The following is a 19,041-nucleotide window of genomic DNA, read 5'->3' as shown; positions in this document are numbered from 1 at the left end:
ATCTTCCCAGTAAGAAACAGAAAAATAAGCAGGGATTAAATGCTCTCCTACACATTATTTAATAAAAACCCTGCCATTTAGAATGTTGGTTTTTATACAGAAAGAACTATTTAAATTCAAATTATACTACAGACAACAAAAATATATGATGTCTTTATGAAGACAACAAACATACAAATAAGTGTATATATTGCATCAAAAAAGAAAATTAATTCTAATTCAGTTAAAAATTGAGTCGCAATAGGCCAGGCACGATGGTGGTGGTGGCTCATGCCTGCAATCCCAACACTTTGGGAGGCTGAGGCGGGCAGATCACAAGGTCAGGAGTTCAAGACCACCCTGTCCAACATGGTGAAACCCTGTATCTACTAAAAGTACAAAAAAATTAGCCAGGTGTGGTGGCACATTCCCATATTCCCAGCTACTCAGGAGGCTGAGACAGGAGAATTACTCGAACCCAGGAGGCGGAGATTGCAGTGAGCCAAGATTGTGCCACTGCACTCCAGTCTAGGTGACAGAGAGAGGCTCCATCTCAGAAAAATAAAAATAAAAATAAAAAGTAAGTCACAAAAAAGCATGTAATATACCGGGATTGGGGACAGTAAAAAAAAAAAAATCATATGAAGCCTGAAATTACATTTTGTTGCTTGTTCAAATCTGAGAGAAACCTGGTATTTCATTTTCTAGAACTATTGTTAATTGGCCATTGCCATTCAGTGTACTTTGTGGCTTTAGTGTAGAGGGCTTAATGTGCTCTGCATTGACATTAGAATCTTAAAAATCCTTTTTGTGAAAATGGGGCTTTTTGTTCTCATTTTCTAGAGTTGAATGTTCAGTGTAAATTGGGGATCTGGGTAATAATATACTATTGCAATGTTTCACTCAATAGTTTTATTATTTTATTTGGTGTCCTGCTAAAAGCACAGGTCACTGCATTTATTATGTATTTCTTTAATACTGAATTTTATGTTTCCAGGTTTACTCTTTTCAAATAATTATATTGCTTGTAGGTCGTGTCTACATGACAAGAAAACAATTTTTTTCAGGGAAAGAGTTAACTAATAAATGTGGGTGTGGGTGTCTCAATGTGGAAATTGGTTCTGCCTTGCAAAATATTTCATCAGAATGTCTGTTTCAAATAGGTTTGCTCAGTCCCATTGAAGGGAGCCTCATCAAAGCCTCATGACTGGCTGTCAGTGGGAGACACCTGGTCAGTTGTCACCATGCCTTACCTCAAGTATACCCTCCATGTAGACAGATAACTTGGAGGGCGAAAATATTTGGGGCCAAATAATACAGTACAGTTTGGGAACTCTGGCCTCGTGTAGACACGACCATACGTAACAGGGTAAGATGAACTAGTCAAGAAAGGTTATAAGAAGCTTTTTGGAGCATATGTACAATGACTAGCAATTTGAGGCAACAGACGAATGAGTGAAAACAAAGAATGAAAAAGAAAAGATAAAATTCTAAGCATTTGGTACCATCACTTAGTTACAGGTGTCCAGACCAATGGTTTCTCTCCTTTGATCCCAGCTACTGAAACGTAGGTGACTCTTCTAGATGAAGCAAGAATTTTAAGCAGGAACATAGGGTTAGGGGAGAGAGATTTCAATCAGCAAAAGTTTGGAGGCCCTGCATATCCCAGATAACAAAAAGTGAACTCGTGTATTTTTTCATTTCTATGACGACACTTCCTTTCTTAGTTGGTCTTCATATAACCTCTGTTTGTGTACAGTTCCCTAGGTGTCTTTTATTTTTCAAAGCAATTTCAATGTACATTCAATAGCTTCTCACTTAATTCCAGCAAATTAAATTACCTTAGAGTATTGCTTTGAGCTCTCAGATCCTAGAAGCTCTTTCTTTGTTTTCTCCAAGTCACATTTCTTTCCGTCTTTCAGCTGAGTTAACTGAGCTATTCAGGCTATATCTTTCATAAAACTTCCCAGCTACTCAACAAGACGAATTCAGAGCACTGAAGCACAGACATTATGTAAAACTAGTTTTGACATGGCTGTGCCACTTAACATTCTGTCCAAAGGCAGACTGCACCATGGAAATAATGTGCTTCTTTCCAGTGAAATTTAATTGAGTCATTTGAACCCTGAAAATCAAATAGTTACACTGGAAATTACAAGATCTCTGTCCATTCCACATAAAAGCCAATTGCCTAGAGACTTGGACATTGGATTAGCTTAACAGTTCAACATAATGTTGATGAGAAATCTAAGTGCTGACCTTAAAGAAGCAGCTCCAATAACTACCCTAGATAAAAGATGCTTGTTTCGTCTTTTAGTTTAACTGTAAGGCCTATGCTTTCACTGCAGAGCCACCCTGTGACAGGTGAAACATGAACCCATATGTCTGAGACTGCTTCTGTTCTATAGGAGCTTAGAGAACACCAGACTGGAGGAATTTTAAACCTCAAGGAATTTTCCAAGTGCTAGATTGAGATGTTCAGTGTCTTTTTCAGTTTTGGCATGGTGACAATGGAAAATCTCTGTATGAAATAACGATGAATCCATAACAAATATGATTGGAAGACAAGTACACCATCAGAAGTATAATAATCTTTGATGCTAAATATCATTACTTTTACAGTAATTCCCTCAGAATAGAATAGCTGCCTGCTCTTAATGTTCAGTAGTATTTGGTTTAACAAAAGTGTACTAAGTTAACTTCTGTGATTTTTTTTTCCAAATGAGAGAATTACTTAAAGGGGCCAAATGTTGTCAATGATTACGTTTCCATTGTAGATTCAAAGAGGAGATTGTACTGGTGGAAACAATTTGATGACAGAGTATCTAAAATTTTACATTTAATTTTTAAACAAAGTTTTATAGGAAAAAATTATCAGTCACTTAAATGCAAATACCACCAAAGTGTTCTATAGGTATTTGGACATATAAGATAAATAGCATTAATAAATCAATAAATTATAATTGCTTTAATATTGCTATGAAATTTCTTTAGTCTAAAATATAATTTTTAAGAAACAAAAAATAGAATATTTGGATCCACATAAAATGTATTTTATTGGTTTAACTGATTTAACAAGTAAATTCAGTCTAGCCTATGGTCAGCTCAAATGCCATTTTGACCAGCTGTTTTTCTGAGTGGCTGTAATTAAGCCTACAGACTGAGCAATAAAGGAGACTGATTTTGGCTTTAACATTGCAATGCCTTACCTTAAGGCAGAATTAGAAACTAATATTTGTCTTCCATATGTGATGATCTCACAATGTGAAAGAGACCAGAGATCTGCAGCTGGTAAAATTTAAGATTTCACTTTTGAAATTTTTAAATGAATAGACTACCACAGATGAATAATACTTGTCCAAAGCCACCACTATCATGATATGTATGAAATAGAATTTATGACGTTGAGTTAGCAGCAGATGTAAAACAGAATGTATCTTCTTTGCTTTTTGTCTTTTCTGTAGTTTTGGATGGTACTCATTATGTGCATAACTAACACTGTTTACTGTATGCTTCTGTCTGATCAAGTGCATGTTTTTTAAAAAAAGTTACTGTTTGCCTGCTTAAAGTTAAGTGTTATAAATTTAAACATGTTCATGTAATTTATCAGTTTGTTAAGCATGTGTTCACACCCTGTCACATGATTATTTCCTCTACTCAGAATGCTGCTTACAAACACAATACAGTTAACCTTGGCATGCTGCCCTATGGAGGTATTTCAGCAATGCATGCAGGCAGAAGCATGACTTTAAACTTGCAGACTAAGTCTAAATTTGATCATCAAGAACTACCTCTTCATAAAGTAAGTATGGACTGCCCTACATGTGTCAGCATACCAAAGCAAATTAATGTTGTTTGTTCACTTAATGTGTTTAGGCTGTACATACAACCCTGCTTCCTGTAGGTTCCTATGAGTCCAAAAAGCACAAGGGCAAATAATGTAGAGCCTGAATTCTTAACCACTAAATGAATATTTGTAGCTGGACTGATTATCAGGTTCCTGCTTTTTGCATTGAGCTTTGCTTTTTGGATTGAGCAGGTACATGGCTTTTTGTGTTGCTTCAAGCTTCATTTTTCTTGTCATTCATTTCCTTTTTTCCTCCTTTGTTTTTCTTTATTTTGTGTTTATATATGTTTTTTACCTTTTTGGAGATAGCTCTGTCATCTCCTGGTGATGCATTCTGAGAAGAGAGGACAAAATTATTACTGGGTTTCAATAAAATCTTTTGGAAAAGACATAGAATCCTAAATTAGGAAGAGAATTAAGTAACTGGTACTTATAAATTCTTCTTGAGCCCTTTTTTTTGCGAGGAAATATAACAGAAGTAAAATATGAGAAAAAGGTTTGCGACTTAGGAAACTAGGTTAATGGAAAAGTAGCAAGTTTGCATGGTATTCGATGAAAATGTAGGCACGTTAAAAGGGAATATTCTGAAAGAGGAAACAATTCCATTGTTAAAGGAACATTTCTGTTTGTTTATTTCAGGCAAAACTGAGAATACATTTAAATTGATTAATGCCTTCTGCCTTAGTTACATTTTAGTTGAAACCAGTGAGTCATTTTCACAATATGCCATTGTGCCTATATATTTATATAGTCATTGGCCTGGTAAGTTTTTATGAAAAAAGCAATGCAAAGTAGGGATAACAGAATGACAGTAACTTCTAAACACTTCTTCTCTCTTAACAAAATGAATGAACATACAACTAACCCCATCAAAAGGAGGGTCATAAGACCTCAAATTCCTGTTTTATTGTTAATCTAGTTTTTGAATAACATTCCCAAACTGTAGATAGTTTGGTTCATACTGTGAGTAGAATAACAAAATCAAGAAGACCTTTATATCCACAGCTTTTTCATCACTCACCATAACTTTTTTTAAAAAAGCACTAACTGAAAACTTCTGAATGTTGTTTTTGCTGTACTCGGTCTAAGCTGCAGGCCCAGTGGAGTGCTGGTAACTTTCTCTCCAAGGACAAAGACAAAGCCTTGATTTGTGGCATCTGCCAATGGCAGCAATATAAATACTCTCCCTATGGCTAATTTCAAGGTATCAACTTAATGTCACTGAACTTAGAATTGGGAAGACTCAAGTGCAGTTGACTCCCATGAGCCAGTACAAATTGGCTCCAACACACCATCAGCATGACTATTTTTACTTGAGTTTCTACTATAATGGAACCTGTTCTTCATGTCTTCTCAGATGCCCAAGGCTCTCATCCTCTTCCCTAATGAAACCAGTTTTGAAAAAGACCTTGAACTTAACTGAATTAAGGAATAGATGAGATATCACAACTTTAAATAGGCACCTTTCTTATAGGGTTTGCCAATTAAATAGAAATTAAACCTTGTATTAATCTGCTTTCACACTGCTAATAAAGATATTTCCGAGACTCAGTAATTTATAAGGGAAAGAGGTTTAATTGACTCACAGTTCCACATGGCTGGGGATGCCTCACGATCATGGTGGAAGGCAGAGGAGGAGCAAAGTCACATCTTACATGGCAGCAAGCAAGAGAGCTTGTGGAGGGAAACTCCCATTTATAGCTTATAAAACCATCTCATGAGACTTATTCACTATTAAGAGAACAGTATGGGGAAATCTGCCCCCATGATTCAGTTATCTCCACTTGGACCCACCAGGTGGAGATAATGTGGATTGTTACACATGTGCATTATTGACACATGATTATTACAATTCAAGGTAATATTTGGGTAGGAATACAACCCACCATATTACACCTTTAAACTAAAAAATTGGAATTTCAAAATTCAGTGAACAGATTAAAGAGATCTTAGCATAAAGGAAACTATTGCTTGAACCCTCCTGAAATTATATCACACGAAGATGCTCCAATTTTGCTTAATTTGTGGCCATATTTACATATCAATCTATATTATAATATAGATATATACAGTATCTAAAAAATGGCAATACACTTGAAACAGTGTTTCCTAACATCTAAATTATTCTCCAGATATAAATTAGGTATCACTCTATTAGTATATTAATTTTCTGATGTCATTTGGGGTACCCTAGAGAATGGACCTACTTTGAGCTCTAAGAAGAAATAATGCAGAGTTATAGCTGAGGACATTCATCCAACCTCAGTTGAGCACAGAGATGACCAAAACGAATTCTCTTTGGAAGGTACATTAATTGCAAGTCAAGAATAATTCAAATATTGAAAGACTCTACCTCAAAATAAATTGTCATCAATATTTTATTATCTGCACCAAAAAAAAGAAGAAAAATAGAGAAGGCAAGGGAGGAAAAAGATACACAGGCAGGGCAAGTACTGCATTACCCTAAAAGATTTATGATCCAAAACTTACCAGTGTAAGGCCCATAAACTTTAAGCATTTAGGCATCTGGGACAGCGTTCCCGCCCCATCACCAATGCAGGAACATTATCAGGCACTGGATAGTTAATCAGCTGCAATAATAGCTCTGGGCTCTGCTTCCTCCTACAAATTCCAGTCTAAGCCTCTGTCCCTTCACTTTTGTGCCTAGATATGCCTCTTGTACAGAGCTTTCATTTGAATATCTGTTAAGCTTTTCTGCAACACTCTAGTCAGCTTCTCTTTAAAATGCAGTCTCTCCAATTATTCCTCCTGGACTCCACTGACCATTGCTAACAAGTCCCATAACTGAGGTTCAGTTTCCCTGAACCCTTCTCCCCAGGAGTGGAGATAGGCAAAGATTATTTAACTTTGATTTAGAAATGCATGAACATCTATTATAACATGTTTGTCTTTCTACTTAAGATAATAAAAATCACTATCTCAGGTCCTTAAGACTACTTTGCAGCCCCTGTATACTCATTAGCTATGAGAATTGCACTAAAATACAGGGTAAGACCAATTTATGAACACAATTTTCAGTAAATAAAATTGACAAAACTGTTTCTTCTCCTGTGGAAATTCTGGAGCTGTCTCTTATTCATAAAATTCCTGAATGATAATACTTGCTATCTCTAGTTCGATGCTGTGGCAAATGATTCTGGGGTGTCCTAGAAAGAATGAATGAAGTTTCCTACGGAATCTAAATTAATGTTTTCACCTGTTAAAAGTTAAGCACTGGAAATGGAGTTGTAGTATCCATTTGTGCAGGTGCTGCTCTCAGAAGGAAACATGTAGGGGCTGAAATCCAGATCCTATCTCCATCCTCACTGTTTGCCAAGGCTTGCCTCTTGCGACTAGGAGAAAGAAGAAACATTTTCTTATTTTCTGCCCTGGACCAAGGCTGCCTTTAAACAAATTTGTAATAAACTAATTAAAGGATATCATTACTTGTGAATGAAGCTTGAAGGACTCTGCACATGAAAAACTATTTACATAGTGAATATTTATGTGAACAAAAAGGGAACACTATCCAAGGTTTTGCAATGTATTTTACATATTTTTAATTTTATCATATTTATTACATGTCAGATCAAGTATGGTACATTTTTCATGGATTAAAAGCTAAATATAGGCTTCCTATACTATAAAGAGTAAATTACATCTCCTACTATAATTTTGTAGAACTCTTTAAGATAGTAAGAAAATGTCAACAAATATAACTAAATTAGTTTAATAAATTTAATTTCCTTAATATATTCATTTATAGAGGCTTATGCTAATTTCCAAGACAATTTATTAATTTATTTATTAATTTCCCAGAACATTTAGAACATATAAATCTTTTATTATAGAATTATTAGTATTTTCTATTTATTTATTTGTTCAGTCATCCATTTATTCATTTATCATTCATTTACTGCCTTTCCAAAAAGCATTTAAGGCAACTTTTTATGATGTTATTAATGGTTCCATGTGCTTCTTTGGATGTGTTTTATTAAGCTTAGCTATTGTCTTGAAATTTTATGTTATCATAGAGAAATACAAATTGTAAAATGTCAATTCAAACTACCATTTTTATTATCAAAATTAATGGTAGAATGGATAGATATTTCCACTGGGAGAAAAATAAAGACAAGGATTTATTGAGAATCTACTATGTACCTGGTGCTATGAGGTACTTTAAATATATTTTGTCTTGCAACTCATAAAACCCTCAAAGGACATATTTATGTCCATTGTATAGATAAAGAAACTGAGGCTCATGTGTCACACAAAAGAATTCACCTGTATTTTCACTGTTTCACTGTTGTAACTCCTGCACTCAGCATAGTAGTAGGTAGAATTTAAATCTGCTTCTGCCTAATAACCACACACATACTCTTTCTACTCTCTGATTATGCCTTCTCAAATGTTTGTAAAACCTAACATTTTCATAGAACATGACTCAGGTTGAAAACCTCTTTCATATGCATTATTACCTCACATTGTCTTCAAAATAAACTAGAGAAGTAGGTACTATAGGATGGAGAAATGAATGCACAGATAAAATGTATTAACTAATCCAAAACATATCATGACCCCAATCATGTACTGTATGCTGTAGGTTTCTTAGCTGAGCTTAATGAATGTTAGTAATTACCTTGTTCTTTTTCAGATCCACTTGTATTTCCTGAGCACTCAGTATCACCAAGAATTATGTTTGGTAACAGTGAAAGGCTAAAGATTATGGACCCAAGAAAATAACTCATTAATCATCCAGGCTACTGCAGCCCTAGACACAAGCAGGGCTGGGGAGGAAATCATTGCCCTTTCCTAACTCCATGTCTGCAAGTGGCCGGCTGCCAATATGAATAGTGCGGTCTCTTCTATAATGGAGAAATTGATAACTTTCTCTTGTTCTTTTTTTAATTCCTACCACCATAACAGTATGCCATAGCATCCACTACTTATTAGCTTATTCAATTAGGCATTAATATAAATTAATTATAATTTCAGGTGAAGAAAAGCTAAAATAGTAGAAATAAATGTATTAAATTACCTTGTCTTAGAATTTTACCTAGAAGAAATTGGTCTCACTATCTGTTTTGTTAAAGTTGATTAAAATTAGTTGATATTCATCCTACCAGGTTTTGAGTTAGAGAAATTTAGATAGCAATATTTGCACCTAAACTATTTTTAAATGTCTAATGTCCTTTCTTTCTGCATATATGCAGATGACTCAGTATCAGATAGTACCAACATTTGTTATGCATTTATTCACCCTAGTGCCAAGGGTTACTTATTTATTGCCACTTTTTTCTGCTGAAAGCAAAGTAAGATTTATGCTGCACCTCGGGGCAACTCATAATTTCTATTGATTCTGCTGCATTTGTTATTGGCTACCTATCCCTCAAGAAAGATTCATTTACCTTTCTAATTATGAAAAAGGCTTTCAGCTTATAAATCCAAAAAAATTCTCATAGACAGCGACTAAATTTACCAAAATAATAAGTTGATACTCGTGGAATTTCATTATAATGGAATTCCGGTTTAAAAATCACTTGGGCATTATATTATCACCTTCAGATTGAAGCCTATAAAATCATAATCATTTGGATCTAAGCTTGGCGTATTTTTACCTTTGTAATACCTATTTTTTCCAAAAGATATGATGAAAATGAATAATATAGAAATAATTTCATGGGAAATACTTTGGGGAAGATTGTCTTTAACAATTTTTACTGCAGTTTTTTTAAATCTGTGGTAATGTCCTTTATGAACCAAGTGCCAATTACTTAGCAAAAGAGATCCTTATATTCTTAAGGGATATGTCCTCAGATCTTTGCAAATTGCCAAATCCTAATACCACTCTCATATAATTGTAATAACAAGGGTAATTTCACAAGCATACTGTACACTCATCAATTAGCAAAGCTGCTATACCCCCTAACCTTATTTAATTCATTTATGTGACTACTGTGCACACACGTTTATACACATATATATACATATGAACACACATGCATGCACATACTCATACAAATATGCAGACATATACAGATATAGAGAAAGAGGCATATATATTCATGCACATTTATGTCTCAGCAAAATTAGAAATTACTTGATCAAGTAGACACTTGCGATCATTCACAGCAGTCAAAATTACAAATGGTAAATCCAAAACTGCCCACACTCATCTTTGGGCATAACATCTGTTCCACAAGACGTCTACTCAGCATTATTGCATGTCTTATCAAATATAATTTCTGATTTTTCACTAAATCACACCAGACATTTTCTGTATTATTTTGAAACCGGCAGAATTTAGAAGCTAAGGAAATAGTGTATCATGATGATTTTCCATGTTATTGTCTTTAATTAGTTATATATGATGAGGAAAATAAAACTCATTCTTACTCCTTAAAGTATCCAAAGAAAATATCAAGGATGTGATACAAAAATAATTGAATTAATAGCTAAACATCAGTTCAGTTATTTTATCTGGAAGAGTAAATTTCAGCACTGATAGCTTCAGTTTTGTAACATTTTTCTGTAGCTCCTTTTAGCCCTTAATAGAATTTTAGCTGCTAAGCTACTCAGTTTATACACAATAGCTATACTTCTTTGGGAAATAATGTACACATACTGCATAATTCTGTTTTTGGTCCATACCGCCATCAACAACAACAAATGTCAATAAATTGTTTTTATGGTCTTTCTATTTCCACAAACTTAATTCATCCATAAGTTGTCTCATGTAAGAAAAACAAAAAGGCTAGAGACTTCTTAAAAGGAAATTGCTTTCAAGAAGTTCTTTCAATTTTGCTACCTAGTGAAAGTATCTTTTTAATGTGTCTGCATGTTTATGTTCTTTTTGGCCCCTGTGATAGAGACTTGGTGTGATTGTTAATTTTAATTTTAAAAATAAAGAGATTAATTTATAAGCTAATGAAGTACCTACACCATTATATTAGGATTTTGACCAAAAGGATTTTGCATTTTTTCAATACCAAAAAGAATAGTGACTAGGACCATGTCTGAACAGCCAAAGCAAGTATAGTGGAGGAAATACAGATAGATATGCGGAGGATAGGAAGAGAAACTTATGTTCAATTCTGGCCACTTCTTAAAAATCTGCATTGCACAGACCTAGCCAAATGAACATATTAATTATCCTACTTCACTAGCAAAGAAACTAAGTCAGAAAAGACAAATACAAAAAATTCAAAAAGAAAACACTGGCCAGTAATAATTAACCTGCAGTTATGTTTTAACTCTTAATTTTTATTTACTATATTTTAATATCTAGAAAAAATTGTGTATAGGCATGTGCAAACATATTAATCTGAACAAGGTAAAGACCAGAAAAGCAATGCTGGAAAACAGACAGTCATTGAATAGTTACCTGCTTAATTTGACGTAACACATATTTTAAACATGTTGTCTAGATTGAATTTTTCAAATAAACACACATCAATTCATTCCTAACTCAGAAACTTAAAGTCAGTACCTTTTTTCTCTTTTTTTCATACTTTTTGATATGAAAAAAAATCACATAGCCAAAGAACAAGAAGAAAATTGAGTTAATTTTCATTATATCCATTAGATTCTAGGAAGACCTCATCTAGTGTCATCATAAATCCTATTTTGGAATTTTTCCAAGCAATGCTTTAAAAAAAAAAATGCTTGTAGTCAGAATGGAGATAAGGTGGTTCTATAATTGTTTTCTAGAGGAGAGCAAACTAAGACCTCTTAATATAACAAGATGAAACTTAGCAAACAGCCCATTTTTAACATATGTTGAGAATAGCCCAGTTCTCTCCCTTTCTAAGGTAGGAGGTCAATTCCTTACACAAAGTACACCTGCACACTCTCTAGCTGGGCTTTATCAGTAGGGATCCTTTAGAGCATGTGCAGAAAATGGCATAGGAAACACTGGAGTATAATAGCTCAACCATAGAAGAACTCCCCCTGGAAACCAAGCAGTACTTGTATATCCTACACACTAGGAAAGGAAGGAGCCTTTGTGAAAATATATGTCAATATACCATCTACATCCCTCCACTGGAGGCTTTATGATGGTATGTGATTACTTGCGACTACTCAGGTTAGAATATGAAATCACCCAAAATATCTAATACTAGAATAATAAAGACATCCAGGTATTAGTATTTGTTAAAAATAATAAGAAAGCAAAAAAAAAATATTTATGAAGTGTTTGAACTTTAGCATATAAGTGATTTATGTAAATAAATGAAATTGGTAATCAAAACAGTCATGATTTACTTACACTATGATTCTAATGGCATATTTTTAATAGCATATTTTTATATTGCTTTAATATTTCTTTCAAAGCTGTTGATAATGCCATAGTACCATAAATTTTGCATTATGCCAATGTTAGCACTATTTTGGTTTAGTGCAACTCATATTCTCCTGGAATCAATATAACCTCATAAAATTTATTTTAGGTTATGACTTGGAATATTAGAAGTTACAGTCTATGTATTACATGGTTTCAATTTCTATTCTAAATGGTGAGATTATACTAAAATTGAGCAAGTTTTGAGTGCTGTGGCTTTTAACAATTGGTTAATTTTATTCTGATTATTTTTATTCAGGTACTGTAAATAATCTAAATTTTTCTTTAAAATTCAGTAAACAACTCTAAGATGGTTATTTTAACTGCATTTTTCATTGCTTCCAAAAAGCTTTCAATTTACAGTTCTTACCCAGTAAAAAGTATATGATATTTCCAGTTCAGGATGTATGTTTTTCTGCAATGAAACAAAATTAATTTTACCATGATCATTAGGGACTCTTTTCAGAAAACTATGGTAAACTTCTACTACATCACTAAAGAATGCCATACCATTTTTGCAATAGACCCCGTCCCAGCAAAGCAACATTTTAGACAATGGACAAGAAGATGTATCTCCTAGTGGCCAATGGAATCCTTATCCACTTGGGAGGCGGGATGTACCTCCGGACACCATTACTAAAAAGGTAACCAATTTTTAATTAATGAGACAAACCATGAAACTTGCACAATCTACTGTAATATGTAATTGACATTTTGTGTCTTACCATCGTTTCTAAGTTTGTCATAACTTTAAGGTAAATATTATCCTACTACATGAGTTTGGCTAACTGTTAAGTATGTTGAAAAGAATGGAAAATGAATGCTGCCATCTGTTCAAAGTTGGTAATGAATGTTTATAAGCAACATCCTGCCACCTCTCTACAGATTTTTTTTTTAGATGGAGTCTCACTCTGTCACCCAAGCTGGAGTGCAGTGGTGCAATCTCAGTTCACTGTAAGCTCTGCCTCCTGGGTTCAAGCAGTTCCTTCCCTCAGCCTCCCAAGTAGCTGGGATTGCAGGCACCTGCCACCAGGCCTGACTAATTTTTTTATTTTTAGTAGAGACAGAGTTTCACCATCTTTCCCAGGGTGGTCTTGAACTCCTGACCTTGTGATCCACCTGCCTCAGCCTCCCAAAGTGCTGGGATTACAGGTGTGAGCCATCGTGCCAGGCCAGATACTCCTACCTCTTATCACCCACCTTTGAAGTGCAAGTATAGAATGATATGTGGTATACTCCGACTCTCTTGGCTTTAACAGTGTGTTGTAACCAATTTGCATAAAAGAAAATTTGATTCACTATTTCTAAAGTTATGACGATTGATTCAGCAAACATTTAGTAAACAATTATATGTACATTGCCATGTGTGGAGCACTTGCTAGATACTGAGGAAACAAAAATGAAAAGCATACAGTTTTTTACCTCAAAAGCCTTTTTATCTAGTAAGGAGTGCTAAGTGATGAGTAGGTAATTATAATATTGCATAATAGATCACCACAACAGGAGTAAAAAGAAAGCCACAACCTTGGATGAGATACTTGCCACATATATGAGAGAAAAGACAATTTGTATTCTAAAATGTATATTTTTTAAACTCTTACAAATCAGTAATGAAGACAACACAGTTTTTTAAACTGGTAAAACACAAGGGGAAACAGGTGGGTAAGTAAATACTAAAACAAAACTGAACCTTGTTATCAATCAGGGAAATGCCAAAGAGATGCCATTTTGCATTTACTAGACTGACAAAAATTAGCCAGTTGTTTGTAGGTATACGAGCAATGAAAACTCTTTTAGACTTCTTATGGCAATATAAAACACAATCACTTTGATAATACACTTTCCTGCAAAGCTGAACATGCACATTCCCTGCATTCCATCAATTCTCCTCTTAAGGCATGAAACTAGAAAAATTATCATACGTGTCATTCAGGGTACTTGAAATGTTTCCAATGCCAGAAAACTGATAAAAGCCAAATGTTTACCACCAGGAGAGTATGTAAATAAATTCTGTTAATCACACAAAGGAATATTTCACAGCAATGAAAATTAGTAAACTATAATTACAATAATGTGTATTAACTTTAGAAATATAATTTGAATGGAAAAAAGTTTCAGGAGATGGCATACATCTGTAATATATTTGCAAATCCCAAAACAAGCAAAACTCAAAATATACTATTTAGGCATAAGTACATAAGAAACCTATTTTTATAAGTAAGTGGTAAATATAGTATTTAGAATTGTTATCTCTAAAGATAAGGTAGGGGATAGAATCAGGGAGAAAGTGAATATTATTATTGGAACTATTCTCATTTTGAAGTTGAATTGTGGTTCTTTACACTCTACTTTTTATACTCATGTGTGTTCATTTTATAATTGTGCTTTGTAACCTACATATGTATTACATACTTACATTCTTTGTTACCTAAGTAATTTTTCCCTTGATGACTACTTCAGTGCTTTTTAAAATATATTAAATATCAAATTTTATTTTATCCAGAATAACTGGTAATGCCACTGATTTACAGGCATTTATTTTATGCATGTTATTAATTTGACTATTGGATAGTATTCAGCTCTGCAAATACATATAATGTGATGTGGTTAATGCTAAGAAAATGGGATACAGGGCTATGACAGCACCTGGAAAGGACACCTGTTTAGTGAGGAAACTAAAAGAACAGAGTAGTAATGTCAAATAAGGCTAGAGGGATAAGCAGAAGCCAGGTCATGCTGGGCTTTATCCTGTGGGAAATGAGAACAGGAATATAAAGTGTTTTAAACAGGGAAAGGATATGACCAAATTTTTATTTAAAGAGCACTCTGACAGCTTTCCAGAGAATGGAGTAGAAAGAATAGACTTGAAGCAATGGAACTAGTTAAGAAGTTTCTATAGTAATTCAGGTGAAAGTAAATGGAAACAATGGGTGGCGGGAAGAAATGCTGTATTAGTCCATTCTCACATTGTTATAAAGAACTACCTGAGACTGGGTAATTTATCAAGTAAAGAGGTTTAATTGACTCACAGTTCCTCAGGATGTGCAAGAGGCGTAGCTAGGAAGGCCTCAGGAAAGTTACAGTTATGGTGGAAGGCAAAGGGGAAGCAAGCGTGTCTTCGCCTGATAGGAGGACAGAGAGTGAGAAGGGGAAGTGCTACTTACCTTTAAACAACCAGCTCTCATGAGAACTCCATCACAAGAACAGCAAGAGGGAGGTCCACTGCCGTGATTCAAACACCTCCTACCAGGTCCCCCCTTTAACACATGGGGATTACAATTCAACATGACATTTGGGTGGGGACACAGAGCCAAACCATAACAAATGCATAGATCCAATATCATGATAAATGTTAGAGCCAAAACAATCTTGTGATTCGACATAGGGCATAGAGATAGATAAAAGTTCCAAGGTTGATACCCATGCTTCTAATTTGATCAGGTTAGTGGTGATGTTCCATTCACTAAGATGGGAAATACAGAAAGAGTAATAGGTGGAAGTCAAGAAGAGAGAATAGTTTAAGTTTTTACATGTTGATTTGAAGTAGCTTTAAGGCATCCAAGTGGAAATGTTCAGTGGATATTTGGACATATTTATTCTAAGTTCAGTAGAGAAATCTTAGTTGGAGATAACAAATTTAAGAATCATCAGAACATGTAATATTGAGCCATGAGTAAGGCAGACGGATGATACAGAGCCCCATGGAACACCAACATTGAAGAGATGTACAATAACACAGGAAGAACAGGCAGAAAAGATATAATCAAAGATTAGATCAATACAGTGATTTTACTGCAAGCTGTAGAAAATTCAACGGAAACATTGTTGAACTTCAAGAAAGTATTTCATTCAGTAAACATGAGAAGTAGTTGAGATCTGTGCTATGCTTCAAATTTAGTAATTTGTTCTCTCTTATTAAATACTTATAGATTTATTTTTCCATTCCACTCTGCCACCACAATATTGGCTTTATCCTAAAACTGGTTCCTCTCGTAATTATTACATTACTACCAATGGCAACTGTTAATATGAGCTTCCTCTTTCAAATCCAGTGAGAGAGAAGCAGACTTTCCTGTAGCTGTCTCTTATGTGCAAAACCTTTCTTCCCTGAGTCTTTCAACAAGCATCTTACATCTCATTGATCCAGAAATGCTAAAGACTTCCCATCACAGCAAAAGAAATGGAGTTATATAATTGACTTTGATCAGTTGGAGTAGACAGGACTCTTAATTTCTTTCCATTCCCTTTATGTCTAGCCCAACTACTCACTCCATGACAACTGCAAAAATAATATTATCTTTTGAAAATGTCTGCTAAGAAACATGTAAAGGGAAAAATAAGGGAAAGTGACACCTTGGAAATAGTGGGGAAAAAAATGTTTTAAGGAGGAAATGGTTAAATGTCAAATGATGCACAAAAACGTCAAGCCAGATAAGTATAACTGAAGGCTCCAAGGAGGTCATTGGTGATCTCAGCAAAAGCAGTTTGCTTAAATGATGGGGTGGAATCCATAGAAATCTACATTAAAGGGTAAGTAAGGAAACCTATAAAACTCAAGAAAAAGTCTCCTTCTGAGTGAAAAGAATGAATGACAGTGGAATCTAGTAGGAGATATTCTATAAGGAAGATAAAAGGAATATTTAAGATGGCAGACACCTGAACATATTTAAAGACTTACAGAAGAAGCCATTAGTGATGACGAAGTTGGAAATCTCAGACAGAAAAAGGGGAAATCTGCTTCTTTATGAGGAAAGAGGAGAGAATGAATGTGATGGTAGGATGTTGAAGGAATACCCAGCAAAGCCTAGTGGCAAGTTAACAGACCAAATGAAGGAATCATACTCACTTACATAATTGCAAAAGGTCACTATCCTTTTACCTTAAAAGGAAAAGCCTCATTTATTTATTACTCTAAATGGAAGTGATACCTATTTATATTATCCATTCCTACATACATTTTATATGAAATCTATTTTCAAAGTCCATGATATTATATTTGATTATACCATTCATGCAAGTCATAATGATTGTTTTCTTGCCTCCCTACCCACTTTAAGGACCCCATGCAACCCTGTAATTTGTGAACTGGTTAACCTTATTAAAGGCCCAAATAAGTGTTGAATCTATCTGAAAACTGTAAACTTTGTTTTTTTTGTTTTTTTGGTTTTTTTTTTGAGACGGAGTTTCACTCTTGTTACCCAGGCTGTAGTGCAATGGCGCGATCTCGGCTCACCTCAACCTCCGCCTCCTGGGTTCAGGCAATTCTCCTGCCTCAGCCTCCTGAGTAGCTGGGAAACTGTAAACTTTTATACTTCTTGTTAAATAAGAAATAATGTACTAAATGTACTGTGTCTTCTTCCTACTATTATGATAAGCAGGTTCTGATTATCCCATATTATGGCAATTTTGCCTAAAATCTGAGATTTCCGAACCTATAGATATGTCCCACCTATCACCTCTCAGTGTAGAGAGAATAAGGACCACTTCAAATATTCAAATTTAGATTTTCAAGTTAATATTCAGTGAGAATCAACCTAAGAAAAGAAAAATGGTCACGGGAGTATTAGCTTGGACTGTATGATTTACAGAAATAGATGTGATAATTGTATTATTAGTTATTGGGTTTCTATTTGACTCTACAATGACACTTTTAAAAGTTAATATTTTTGCAGTTGTCATGGAGTGAGTAGTTAGCTAGACATAATGGGAATGGAAAGATAGAAAGTGAACTATAAATTGAATGGGGAATCAAAGGCGAATAAGTGGTGAAGAATTCTTAGCCACTCTCCAATTTGAGCTTATTTCTCCAAGCCTCTGTAGATTTTTTAAAAAATCTTATCTCTCTAACTAAGATCAGAAACCACAGGAATGCTGTAGGGATTTGGTGGGAAATTATGGAAAGGCTTTGACTGAACTTGTGGCTCTCAGTTCTGGCTACCATAGATTTTGGCTACTCATAGCCATGCCAGCCAGTACTTCAAGCACTATAGAGAACAAAATTGGTTACCTTCCAAGATGTGGAGCCAAAAATTTAGGCAATAAAGTAATTGGACAAGAAGTGTTTATTTCTCAGAATTTTGCTCCTGTATCCATTGTCCCTGTCCTGTGCGGCTGAGAGTGGCAAAGTGATGGAAAAATGCAAAGAGTGTTAAATGCTGTCTTTTTCTAAAATGGAGTAATAGTAGGTGGTAGATTTTATTCCTCTCTTGCTATGCACTTTTTTTTTTTTTTTTTTTTTTTTGGCAGAATCTCCCTCTGTCGCCCAGGCTGGAGTGCAGTAGAACGATCTCGGCTCACTGCAGCCTTTGCCTCCTGAGTTCAAGTGATTCTTGTGCCTCAGCCTCCTGAGTAGCTGGGATTACAGGCACCCACCACCACTCCTGGCTAATTTTAATATTTTTAGTAGAGATGGTATTTTGCCATGTTGGCCAGGCTAGTCTCAAACTCCTGACCTCAAGTGATCCACCCACCTCAGCTTCCCAAAGTGCTGCAATTACAGGCATGAGCCACCATGCCCAGCCCAAAATCTCAGATTTTGGTGTCTATTAGTATTAAAAATTTAGAATTCACTGTTAGAATAATATTTTATAGCTATATAAATCCCTCACCCCAAAATTCTAGGCAGTATTATATGAACATTTTAAGAATTGCTGTTTAAAACTTTTGCAATTGCTGAAAACAATCGTGATTTCAGAAAGAGAATTTGTATTTTAGAGTCCTGTTACGTAACTTCTGTTCCTCCTACAGCCTATCGAATTATGCCACAGTCATTATAGGCAGAATATGTGGTACCATGTATTAAATCTTTACATAAGGCATTGTGTTAAATGCTTTAATTTATTTCTCTTTTTTCTTTTTTTTATTATTATACTTT

At 34.6% G+C, this 19,041-nt stretch overlaps 1 protein-coding gene across 9 annotated transcripts in view; it reads left to right on the top strand.

The window, feature by feature from the left end:
* Window positions 1–19,041, top strand: part of LRRC7 (leucine rich repeat containing 7) — a 566,189-nt gene that overhangs the window by 481,376 nt on the left and 65,772 nt on the right. For 7 of the 9 annotated variants that reach the window (XM_032297103.1, XM_032297097.1, XM_032297096.1 and 4 more), the window contains 2 exons: window positions 3,641–3,781; window positions 12,692–12,811. The exons of 1 other annotated variant lie outside the window; for it this stretch is intronic. In XM_032297103.1, the coding sequence (XP_032152994.1) occupies window positions 3,641–3,781; window positions 12,692–12,811 (261 nt within the window). The remainder of the gene's footprint in view (window positions 1–3,640; window positions 3,782–12,691; window positions 12,812–19,041) is intronic. One more of the 9 variants, XM_032297099.1, reaches the window with a different exon arrangement.

Source organism: Sapajus apella, unplaced genomic scaffold, assembly GCF_009761245.1.
Source record: "Sapajus apella isolate SASKATOON/1434 unplaced genomic scaffold, GSC_monkey_1.0 scaffold36, whole genome shotgun sequence".
In the NCBI taxonomy this organism is placed as follows: Eukaryota; Metazoa; Chordata; class Mammalia; order Primates; family Cebidae; genus Sapajus; species Sapajus apella.
This window is presented reverse-complemented; position numbering and strand designations above follow the sequence as displayed.